Genomic DNA, 12,771 nt, shown 5'->3' with positions numbered 1-12,771 from the left:
ATGCTTTCTCATTGCAAACTACCAATGAATGCAAGCCCTTATTTGCAAATATAAAAGTAGTACACCCTCATAGCATACTTATTTAAAAAGCTGAGTCCCTAAGGTAACTATTCATGCATTCTCTTTTCAATTCTGTCACTTTTGGTGTTTTTTACAAGTGTTTTATTTTGGTACAGAGTATATGGAAATAACAGTTTTATTTCTTCTCATTCAGTTTGCCCCAAAACAAAAATCAGATCACACATGCATAATCTCTCAAACACTTCAAATTATTTTTTTCTTGCTTGTCACGGTTAAAATGATACCCTATACACATCATCAGATAGCGTTTTGGCCACATAATACACTGTTAATCATGAGCAGCGCCAATGTATTTTTCAAGGCCATTTTTTGCACCAGAAACAATAGTCATTCTTTCCTAGCAAAACCCCTGGAGTCTCAGAACATTGGATACAGGTCATAAATGATACCATTCTGAAAACTAGAGAACCAGACCTACTCAGATATACATATTTTTTAACATTTGCACTTCTGCGGTTTTGCTGAAATTGCACCATAACTTTAAAAATGGCATTTTCACTTTGGCATGAAAGACAATACAAATGACGTGCATAATCTCAAACACCCCAAATTCTCTTCTCTTGCTTGTGATGGTTAAAATGATACCCTCTACAACTTTAGATTGCTTTTTGGCCTAAGGGGAAAGTGGAGGTTGTGACAGGAACCATTTCCTCACTATGAATCGATGTCAGGACCATGATGTCTCTCTTGTCCCTATATTTGACAGCCAGGATCTCACCACATCTGAGACTGTGCGATTCCCCTTTTGTTAATTTTTTTTATTAACCACCTGTGGTGAGAGGCATATGCGGTTTGGCCTCACCGTCCCACAGGCACCAGTCTCTGTAGAATATAAAAATTTGAAAAGGGGACTGCTTGTATAAAAATTGTCCACGTACACATGATAGCCTTGGTGGAGGAGTGGGTTGGCTAGTTCCACCACAATTTTCCCACTGGTTGGCATGTACAGTGGGCACCCAGCTGGCTGTAAATGGCTAGCTTTGCCCTCATACAGCAAAAAAAGAATAGGTGTAGCCACTGCTGCTATAACATAGCTTATCAAATTTCACCCCATACTTTGCAGCCTTACTTGGGATATATTGTTTTATCCCTAATCTGCCATGGAAGGGTAGGAGGGATTCATCCACTGCAACTGCACTCTGGTGTGAATACCTCACTAAATTTTGTACTGAGGTGGGAAAGGATGAGCCTTCGCTCAAAAAAGCTTATCATGGGCAGGATCATCTTTGGGGACATTTTCTAAATTATCAACAAAGTGCAGGCATTTCATAAGAGCCTCATAGCGCTGCCTGCTCATTGAAGCTGGAAACGGGTGTGCTGTGCATGAAGCCCTTAGACCAGTATAATCTAATTTCTGGCTGTTGGACTATGCCCATATGCAGTGTTAGGGCCAGAAACCCCTTTAGCTCAGGTATGGTGGTGGGCTCCCATTTTTCAGCCAAATAACAGGTGGGCTTCTGGGCAATATACTGCTGTGCAATCAGATTGGTTTGCTCCACAATGTGCTGCAGCAAATCATCACTCACAAATTCCTGGAAGAAATCAGCAGCCCTGAAGTTGTCAGTGGGCACTGATATTCCGCTTGCCCCTGTAAAAGGTGGGACGTTGGGTGCTACAAGGTTAGCGGGATACCAGGTGCCCAAATTATGTCCTCAGGTACCGGTGGACGTACCTGCCCTTGCCTGGCTCCCCTCCGGCCTCTGCTGCTAGCTGCAGCAGTATTTCCCACTGAGCACCCTGCGGTGGCATCTGAAGGACCCTGGACAGTGGAATCCTCATCCCTCCTGAAGCGGCGAGATGGCTTCCCAACGCTCTCTGAACTGTCAGAATCTGATGCAGAGCTGCTCGTGCCATTCGCTCCTCAAATCGTCCCCTCTGCTGCTGCTCTGCTGGAGGAAGGCGGCTGCCTCCTCAATAGAGATGGCCCGAACCGTTCGGGCGAATCTCTCTGGGCCGTGTACTACTTCCGGGTCTCTATGACCTGGAGTAGTACGCCTGCGCTGGCCCGGCGGTGCGCGTCCTATATCGCGCACCTGTTGCCGGGAACTCTCTGCGCATGAGCGTGACGTCACTCATGACATAGCGACCCGGAAATGGTACACGGCCCACAGATGCAGTGGCGATTTTTGCCGATGTTCCGCCGGACCTGTGCCCTCCCGCTGTGCGCAGCTCTGTGTGTAAACCAGCAGCGGCTCTCACTCCCCGCGGCAGCTTATCTTTCTTTCTGCCTAGTTCCCCCTCCTCCCCTCCTACGTCATCAGCCCTGCTGCGAGAGCGGCTCAGGCTTTCGCTCTCGCTAATGTGACACTTTCCTCCGCAGATTGTTTAATTCTGCAGACCGGGGGGGGGGGGGGGGGTGGGGTTGGGGGGTGCAGACGACTGCTATTTAGCTAATGTCTGGCCGAGTTTCCCCCCCCCCCCCCCCTTATTCAACAGTTCCCATGCAAGCAGGGAGCAGAGAAAGAATTCCCTCCCCCTTCATTGCCGAAGTACAGGAGAAGAGAGCATGTGGATGGAGCTGCACAGCAAGGGGGAGATTGAGTGAGTAAGCAAGACTGAGTGCATGACTGTGTGGTGTGTCAGTGTGCGTGTATCAGTGAGTGCTGGAGAAGTTTGATTGTGTGTGTGCGCATATTAGTGTGTGCTGCAGGATGTGTGTATCAGTGAGTGCTGGATAAGTGTGTATGTGTGCATATCAGTGTGTGCTGCAGGATCGTCTGTGTGTATCGGTGAGTGCTGCAAGATGGAGAAGTGGGTGTGTATGTATAGGTGTGTGTGTCTATATATGTGGGTGTGTATTTATGCATGTAAGTGTTGAGTGCGAGATGGATGTGTATCAGCGCAACCCCTCCCCCCCCCCCCCCCCCCCCGGCTTACCTTTACGCTACCTATCCCACAACTGTCCCCACTGCCTCTGTGACAGGACTTTTATCCCAAGCACACACCCCCAGCATAGTAATATGTACTGCATGGGGAATCAAGGGACAGTGGCATGATATCTCCCCACCCCCTCGACTTGGTCTAATTTTTTTTAATTTTGACCTACTGTCTATTTGTTTGGGCTTAGGATTTAACACAGCTCTGCTCTGCCTCCTTTGCGCAGACAAAGAGGCACATGCTTAAGCTCGATTTTGAAGAAAATCGTGCATCGAATTGAAATCGCAATTTCTGACAAATCGTGATTCCACCTTTTCCTAAAATCGTTCAGGCCTAATAGACAGACAGATTGAGCGATCAATTGATCAATAACAGAGATTTTTTTTTTTTTTTTTCGTTTTTTCTTTTTTTTAATTAAAATTAATAGAAAGAATAGAAAAGTATAGATAGAAATGTCAGAATAAGGGTAGAAAAGTACTAAAAAGTACTAAAATAAAACAGAAAAGGGGTAAATGGCAAAGGAGGGGGAGTATAAGGGGTTAATCAATAGTATGGGGCTGAAATTTAAAAAAAAAAAAAGTAAAAATCCTACCACAATCAGTCTCTTTCTCCCTCACAGCTCCTGTCACCTCTGAATGCTGATTGACAGCAGTCTGAGGTGATGGATGAGCTGGGAGGGAGAAAGCAAGTTTGTTTGCTGACACTCTTTAGGCAGATCATTGTTACTGGCTTGTAACAATGATCTGCCTTGTTACTGGCATTTGATTGACCAAAGGAACATGCGATTCCCTGGTCCAATCACTAAGCCGCGGGACCCAACATCCGCACGCAGCGGGAGTGCGCCCGCTCGCACACAGCGGCAGTGTTACAATGTAACTCATTCAAACGTCATGTTGCCATTAATAGCGGCGAACATGACGTTTTAATGCTTTACATTGTAAATGGTTAATACACTAATAATCATTAGAAATGAAACAGTTTAGATCAATCTCAATATTTAGACCTTCTGGTGTCATAGTGCGCAGATTATAGATCCAACGTGTTTCCATTTTCGATAGCTCACGCACCTTATTACATCCTCTCCATTGTGGTTCAAGTTTTTCAATTGCACAGAATCCCATAGACAGGATCACATTTATGCTGTTTTTTTTTTTTTTAAATTCTCGTGCCCCTTCTTTGCTTTATATATGTGCTCACCGATGTGGTCCTTCCGTGCTCTTCTGGTTCTACACACATATTGATACCCACACCATATAACATACACCACATATTTGGAGGCACAAGAAATTATCTAATTTTATACTGACGTTTGGTTACAAATGACTCCAGACACAACTTAGTCTTATGATTATCTGCGTTCAATCCACATCTCTGGCAATTCTTACAAGGATAAAGACCAGGTTTCTGCCACATGTTGTCCCACTGTCTACTGGGGGGCTCTATACAGCAAGGGACCAAACTGCCCCCTAAGTTGGGTGCCCTTCTATATACAAAAGAAGGTTTGTGCGGCAAAGTTCTTGCTAGCATATTGTCACACATGAAGACTGGCCAAAGTTTTTTACTATTTTTTTTCTACCTTTCTATGCTGTAAAGAAAATTTAACTAATTAAATGCATCTCCCCATACCTGTCTACTAACTTGATTCCCATTAACCAACAAATTCCTGTCCATGCCCCGTACTTGCTCCATTGTTCTCTCCAACGATTTCTGGTCATACCCCTTCTGTAGAAACCGATTTTTTTTTTTTTTTTTTTTTTTTTTTAAATCAATCTCAACCTGTGAATTGTTCTATATTAGTACAGTTTCTACGAATGCGGATCATCTGGCCCTTTGCAATCTCTCTAAGCCATAATGGGTGGTAGCAACTACGCTATGAATCCATTGCGACCCGCTTGTTTGAAATAGCACTCTCTTTACTGCCTGTCCCTCCACAAATATGTTCAAATCAAGGTAATGTATAGCTGACTTGCTACTTTTCGATGTCAGTTTGATCTGTTCGATATTATTTGCTTCCCCTATAAATTTATTCCTGCCCCTCCTTAATATTAGTCTATAAATCACCACCATGATATTTTATTAGACCCTCCCATATATATTGCTTTTTCTTTCCATCAGGCCATATAAAAATTAGCCAGAGATGGAGAAAACGATGCCCCCATCGTGCAGCCGAAGCGTTGTTCATAATACCCTTATACCAAAAATAATTCTTGGTTAACCCAAAATTCAAGAGTTTCAGCAAAAATTCAATTTGTTTATCTTGTAGTTCACCACGCCTCCCCATATAGTATCATGCTTCCATACTACTCAAGGGGAGTTTAGGAGATGCCTCCACCCTTCCCCAGGATGTTGACTGCTAGCTTGCGCATTATCACGTTTACCTGGGTGAGAGGTTTGGCTCTGATAAAAAGTGGTAAACGTTTTTGCCCTGTGTGACTTCATTGGAGGTAGACCAACACTTGCCATCTATTTTTAAGCTGTCTTTAACAGTTTTCATTTGGGCATCGCCTAGTGTTTTTAGTACTTAAGGTGCGTACACACGTCTATTTCTGAATGACTTTTCGTCTGAATAACAAATCGTTTGATATGCTAATTTACCTAATTTACATGTCGTTTAACCAACTTGACAATGGACTGGATAGAACAACGGACTAGATTAAATGACTGATCAAACGACTTATTTGAATGTCTTTTATGCTGGTTACACACTATGAGATTTTCTGGCTGATTTACTGTCAGATCGATTATTTCCAACATGTCCGCTCTGCTTTCCGATCGATCTCTGAGCATTTTCCGATCTATTTCCTATTACGGAAATCGATCGGAAAATGCTCGGACATTGATCGGAAAGCAAATTGTACATGTTGGAAATGAACGCTCTAACAGTAAATCGGCCAGAAAATCTCAGTGTGTACCCAGCATTAGTGTCAAACTACGGTAATAGACTTTCAAACAAGTAGTTTGCACACATGTACAGACCTAACTGTTGTTTGAATGACAGTTAGTTCACGGATCCGCCAAGCGGATCAGTCAAAACTGCAGCTAACAGTCTAACGATCGTTCATAACGACGCCAAAACTGTCGTTTTGAACAACAAGTCTTTCAGAAATATCAGACGTGTGTACGTATCTTCATTGGATGTATGACAAGTTAATCCTTCAGCATTGTAAAAAATGGGCAATATCTGCGCAGCCTCGGAAAGCTGGGTGAAATACATTGGAGTATTTACAGCCAGCACACAATGCACCCACAGAGCTGTTACAGCCAGATTTATGAAGCATAGATCTGCTGGCATCACTTGGTGGATATATGCTGGCACAGTCTTAACTGAGGAGCATTTGGGACCATACTGAGGACACTGGGGTCAAAAATTAGAATTGGATATTGCGGATGTATTAGTGAGCATATGGGAATGGCTACAATGGAGACCCTGCACTTCTTACACATACCAATCAAGCCTCTTGCACATTAACCCTCACTTTTCTTTGGTATGTCTACAAGTTTTTTTTGCCATGTTAAGAACTGTTAAATTAGACACTGAGGTGGTGAGTGAACAGTGGATATTGCTGATGTAAGCACATGGGAAGAGCTGCATTAAGTTGGAAACCAAAGTAATTTAAATCGGTCATATTCAAACTACAAGAGCTGTAATTGAGAAAGGTTCTATTAAAGCACAAATCCTTTTTTTTCCCCCCTGGAATTGAGGTTCATCAGGCACCTAGTGGCTTTTGTTGGCAACATTTATTTCTCTCCCTGGTTAAGTCAAGATTTACGCTTCAGTAGAATTTAGTGCTTCGGATCAGTGATTGGGTTAAAAAAAATTCTCTGTAAATTTCGATTCAACCAGAAGCAAAGGTGAGATTGGCTGATTTACAGCTCTTTGTTTCAGTAGATGTGGCACTTTCCTGTTTAACTACTTCAGCCTAACTGGACGAGTATACAGGTTCTTCTCAAAAAATTAGCATATTGTGATAAAGTTCATTATTTTCTGTAATGTACTTATAAACATTAGACTTTCATATATTTTAGATTCATTACACACAACTGAAGTAGTTCTAGCCTTTTATTGTTTTAATATTGATGATTTTGGCATACAGCTCATGAAAACCCAAATTTCCTATCTCAAAAAATTAGCATATTTCATCCAACCAATAAAAGAAAAGTGTTTCTATGGCTATTGAGCCACTGGCTATAATGCTCCGTAACTCTGCTGGGATTGAGGGATTAAAATTGGGGAGACTAGAGGAAAAAATCTCACTCTATGCAGACGACATACTACTATATCTCGCAGACTCAGGGCCCTCCCTCACTACAGCTTTTAATATAATAGACCACTTCAGTCGATGGTCAGGATTAAAAATAAATAAAACCAAATCCATTCTCTTCCCTTTGGATAATAACGCCCCTGAGGAGAACTCCAGTGGATCGGGTCTACAATGGGTAAACAAGTTTACCTACCTTGGAATAGTGATACAGAAAGATACTAAGCTATTTCTAGCAAACAACTTCCTCCCTATTATACAAAAGATTAAAGATAAATGTAACACCTGGCAGGACTTACCCTTAACGTTAATAGGCAGAGTCAATGCAATCAAGATGATGCTGTCACCTAAACTTACGTATATATTTCGTAACACTCCAGTCTGGATTCCTAAAAAATATTTTACTGAAATTAATAAAATTCTAATCCCCTTTATATGGTCCAATAAATTCCCCCGAATGTCTCTAAAAACACTGATGCTTCCGACCCTTAAAGGCGGGCTATCCATGCCTAACTTTTTTTATTACTTTCTAGCAGCACTATTAGTCACAGTGAGGTGGTGGTTCTCGCGAAATGAATCTAACCCTGCAATAGTAGTGGAAGCGGCAATTATGGGATCATATGAAGCCCTTCTGAACCTTCCGTTTAGAGGCCCAAATTCATCCCCAAACACCACCATAGTCATGAAAACCACGATCCGTGCGTGGCAATACCTCCAAAGAAAGTTCACTACACCCTCTAAATGGTCTCCATACACCCCTTTATGGGGCAACCCCAATGTCCCTCACTTCTCTTCTATACCAGACCCGGCACTATGGGCACAACATGGAATTAAAATATTGAGAGACGTTACCAGAACAGGAACCTTATTATCTTTTGCGGAGCTTAAGCAACTCTATAATATCCCTCAACGCATGTATTTTCGGTACCTGCAACTTTCTCATGCATTTACAGCCCAGTTTGGTAGAGAGGGTATACAGCTGGAATCTGATCCACTGGAGTCTCTTCTTATACAAGAAAATCTTGAAAAACCCCTATCAGCTATATATGCAGACCTATTAGTCCAAATGGGTCACAATACAGACAAACTTCATGCACAATGGGCAAGAGATATTGGGGAGATAGAGGATGAAGAATGGGATGATGTGGTAGGCAGGGGAGCCGGGGTCTTGATCTCATCCAGGGATAGGTTAATTCACCTAAAATATCTTCATAGAGTATACTTCACCCCAAGTAGATTACACAAAATCAACCATGCTCACTCTAATATCTGCACTAGGTGTGGCACACAGGTAGGAAACTACTTGCATATGTTCTGGGCATGCTCAAAACTAGAAAGATTTTGGGAACAGGTGGAAAAAACCATTGGGAAGGTTCTAGATCTCCCGTTTAAACTTGATAAAAAAAATGGCAATGTTAGGAATCTTCGCTAAAAATAGCTATAATAAATATAAACAAGCCATGATCTTTACACTCTGCCATGTAGCTAGAAAAATAATTCTGATCCATTGGAACCAACCAGTGGTGCCCTCTAAGACCGAATGGATCTCTACCGTCAATCATATGCTCCCTCTGTGCAAAATGACATATAAAAGCAGAAACTGCCCCAATAAGTTTGATAATATATGGTCCAGGTGGTGTGATAAACATTGTAGGAGTCTCCAGGTAGATATCTGAACTTCTTTATGTTTGAAATTATACACAAACACACTATACACACGCCTCTACAGAAGCGGGACAATTATTCATATATGTAATTAAATATGATATTTTTTTCTGCCTCGGTTATAACGCACTCAAGGATACTTCCTATATCTAACACAGTGTAAGAGCACATGTGACATATTGTTCATTGGACTCTGTTAATAGTTATTTTCTCCTTCTGAATAATGTACGGTATGCAACAGGGACCAACATTACTTCTTTTCTTCTCTTCTATTACCTCTCCCTTCTTCTTTCTTCTCTATCTTCCTTCCTCTCCTCTTTATGTCCCTTAGGGACCTTGGCCTACCACAACTGATTGTTATACGTTAGAAGTTGATGGTTGTAATAAAAGTTTATGTTGTATTGATATAGAAAATCAATAAAGACTTACCTGTTAAAAAAAAAAGAAAAGTGTTTTTAAAACAAAAAGTCAACCTTCAAATAATTATGTTCAGTTATGCAATTAATACTTGGTCGGGAATCCTTTTGCAGAAATGACTGCTTCAATGCGGCGTGGCATGGTGGCAATCAGCCTGTGGCACTGCTCAGGTGTTATAGAGGCCCAGTATGCTTTGATAGCGGCCTTAAGCTCATCCAGAGTGCTGGGTCTTGCGTCTCTCAACTCTCTCTTCACAATATCCCACAGATTCTCTATGGGGTTCAGGTCAGGAGAGTTGGCAGGCCAATTGAGCACAGTAATACCATGGTCAGTAAACCTTTTACCAGTGGTTTTGGCACTGTGAGCAGGTGCCAGGTCGTGCTGAAAAATGAAATCTTCATCTTGTTAGGGCCTAGTTCCACTACACGCAGATTGGATGCAGAAAAACTGACTCCAATGAAAGCCTATTGGCCTGTTTCCACTAAACGCGATTTTTCTGATGCAGATTTTCCCATAGGCATTCATTGGAGTCAGTTTTTCTGCATCCATTCTGCATCAATTCTGCATCCAATCTGCGTGTAGTGGAAATAGGCCCTAAAGCTACAATGGATGTAAATGGAGAAATAGTGTGTGTTTTTTCAATTTTTTCCCTGTAAAATGCATAAAAAATAAGGTAATTTCTAAGCAAAAATATTACTCACTAAAAGCCTAATTTGAACCATAAAGCATAGGAAAAAAAGTCTGGCACTATAGTGTTTATTGTGCAGAAAAATGACACAAAAATGCAAGATTAAAAGCATCAGCAGGATATGACAATCATTCAAAATATGACAGTTCAAAGAGTCATACCAGTAGTGTCTTTGATAACGTCTGGATGTGGGTGGGAGGCAGCGATGGTGGGTGCCAGAGGGTGCACGGCCTGACGACCGTTTCGCGTGGCTTGCGCTAAGCTTTTTCCAAGGTGGATGCACATGAAAAAATACATAGATCATTTAGGTGTGATAAGTAGTAGTAATGTTATTGGCAAATGAATGGGAGCAGCACTGATATGTGAAAATTGCTCTCATCCTGAAGTGTTTAGGTGTACCTGAGGCAGATTAATTAGTAAAAAATGCAATACTAGCCTAGGCGTGTACGCACTTAACTCATGTCGCCCATCAGGGATTGGAACCTGATCCTCTTGGGCTACAGATGCATGTCACAAATGTGGTGGGGACACGTGACTCAATAACAACTTTTTGAGTTGGTATTTCCTTAGTTCCCCCAAATTTTTGTAATGTTTCTGAGATATGAAAATCCATTAAAGGTGTGTCTCTGGAATAAGGACAAAGGTGATATTAAAAATAGTAGTTTTTTTATTAATTTTTGTGTATAAAACCTATTAATGTTCAGTATTTGTTATTTCTCTAGTGGGCCCCTTAAGAATTGAGTTTTCAATATCTGTTGATCTGGAGGAGGTGAGGAAGACCAATCCAAATGTAAAGGCGGGAGGCCGATACAAACCAAAGAATTGCAAAGCATTGCAGAAGGTAGCAATGATTATTCCATTTAGAAAACGTGATGAACATCTGAAGTATTGGCTATATTATCTGCACCCTATTTTACAAAGACAACAACTTGACTATGGCGTTTATGTTATAAACCAGGTAAGCCGTGTATTAGTGTTCTAGCAAACAATATAGTGTGGAATATAATACAGTTTAATTAGTCTTTGGAAGCAAAATACTTAATAACATGCCATTCTGCAAAATGAGTAGTTCAGGTGCCTGGCAGCAATGGAGAAAGTTCCCTGGGGTACGTATTTTATAGGGGGGGGGGGGGGGGTACCAGCTGGGGGTCCTTTGGTCTTTGGCAAATCGAACGCTGCTACCGGCGCGCACCCAGCCAGCCGAGCCATATTGAGTAAGACCTTTCTAGCATGCTGGACCAATTCTTTCTTTTGATTTCAGCTTGAAATCAATTGAGCGGCCGTCATTGATCTCTGTTTATTTTAAATAATTTTACTTGGTTCAGATTCCCTTTAAGCTGTACCACATGCATTGCAAGCTACTTCAGTCCTAGGAGAGGTTTGCTGCATGTCATGGATTGGCCCAAGCACAATGAGGTAAACCATATTTATTCTGTTTTTTTTAATCAAGTATAATGCCATGATCTTCAGTAGGTTTATGATTTATATTACCTCAGGAATCTATTTTTTTTCTGGATAAAGTTATATAGTCTCTAATGCTGTTGCGTGTTCTTTCAGCATATTTCATGTTTTGTATAACTCCAGGATGTCCTTGTCTTCAGTTAACTTAGAATGAGCTAATCAAAAAGTGCATCACCAGATGCAACCTGGGGGCAGGGTGTTGTATGCTGAAATGTGGCTCATGAATAAATTGCATTCCCTTATACCACGGCTGTGGAGTCGGAGTTGAAGGGTTGAAAATGTTTTGGGTACCTGAGTTGGTGGTTTCATAAACTGAGGAGTTGGAGTTTGAGTTGGATGATTTTTGTACCGACTCCACAGCCCAGACTCGTACAGACTACCTGTGTGCATCAGGGAGCACTAAGACAAAGAGCACTACTGTTTTGAAAACATTTGGGGAAGGGTTGTTATGTATACCCATAATTACACAAGGTCTATTCTGAATTTACAGGACAGACATGCCTTCCTCCGTCTTTTGTTTTGAGTTTATTCGTACTAAACTTAACTGTTTTCCTTAAAGAGGAACTTCAGCATAAACAAACATACTGTCATTAAGTTACATTAGTTATGTTAATTAAAACAGATAGGTAATATAATCTCTTACCCACCCTGTTTTAAAAGAACAGGCAAATGTTTGATTTCATGAGGGCAGCCATCTTTTTGGTTGAAAGGAGGTGACAGGGAGCATGAGACACAGTTCCAACTGTCCTGTGTGCTTATCACCCCTCCCAGTTGCTAGGCAATGTGAATAACACCATAGGAAATCCCATCATGCTTTGCATAGCATCGGGGGAAAAAAGCCCGGGCAGTTTTCTTTGATGGCGCAGAGCCTAAGCTTTTGTGCAGCTAAACATATCTGTGAAACTGTTAAACACCAAGCCTTTTCCGTGCTGCTAAGTAGATTTTTAGTCTGGAGGTTCACTTTAATAAGAGGGGACACAACTCGAGAAGGATGAGAGGTAGCCGGGAGCAGCGCATCCTACCAACAGTTTGTGTAGTCTACCCCCAGTATCCCAAACCAACTGTACCAATGAAGGTTTGACTTGCAGGTAACTAAAACCAGTGATCTCTTTAGTGAATCTCCCAAGGTCCCTCACATACCAGGATATAGTATGTAGGGCTGTAGACGTACATAGCTATAGAGCATATTGTAGGTGTAGTTAATTGTATATATTACCCCAGCTACTAACCCAGACCAGAAGATCATATCAAATACAAAAATGTCAGACAGATTAAAATCCCCTTAATTTTAAAACAACCCCGGGGACAGGGGACAACTACGGA

The 12,771-nt window shown here is 41.7% G+C and overlaps 1 protein-coding gene across 4 annotated transcripts in view; it reads left to right on the top strand.

Moving 5' to 3' along the window:
• The window catches only part of B4GALT1 (beta-1,4-galactosyltransferase 1), a 311,629-nt gene that overhangs the window by 72,063 nt on the left and 226,795 nt on the right, over window positions 1–12,771 (top strand). For all 4 annotated transcript variants that reach the window (XM_068233724.1, XM_068233726.1, XM_068233723.1 and 1 more), the window contains exon 3: window positions 10,710–10,945. In XM_068233724.1, the coding sequence (XP_068089825.1) occupies window positions 10,710–10,945 (236 nt within the window). The remainder of the gene's footprint in view (window positions 1–10,709; window positions 10,946–12,771) is intronic.

The sequence above is a fragment of the Hyperolius riggenbachi genome, chromosome 1, assembly GCF_040937935.1.
Source record: "Hyperolius riggenbachi isolate aHypRig1 chromosome 1, aHypRig1.pri, whole genome shotgun sequence".
Taxonomy (NCBI): domain Eukaryota; kingdom Metazoa; phylum Chordata; class Amphibia; order Anura; family Hyperoliidae; genus Hyperolius; species Hyperolius riggenbachi.
Note: the sequence above shows the minus strand (reverse complement) of the source record. Positions and strands in the feature narration are given on the sequence as shown.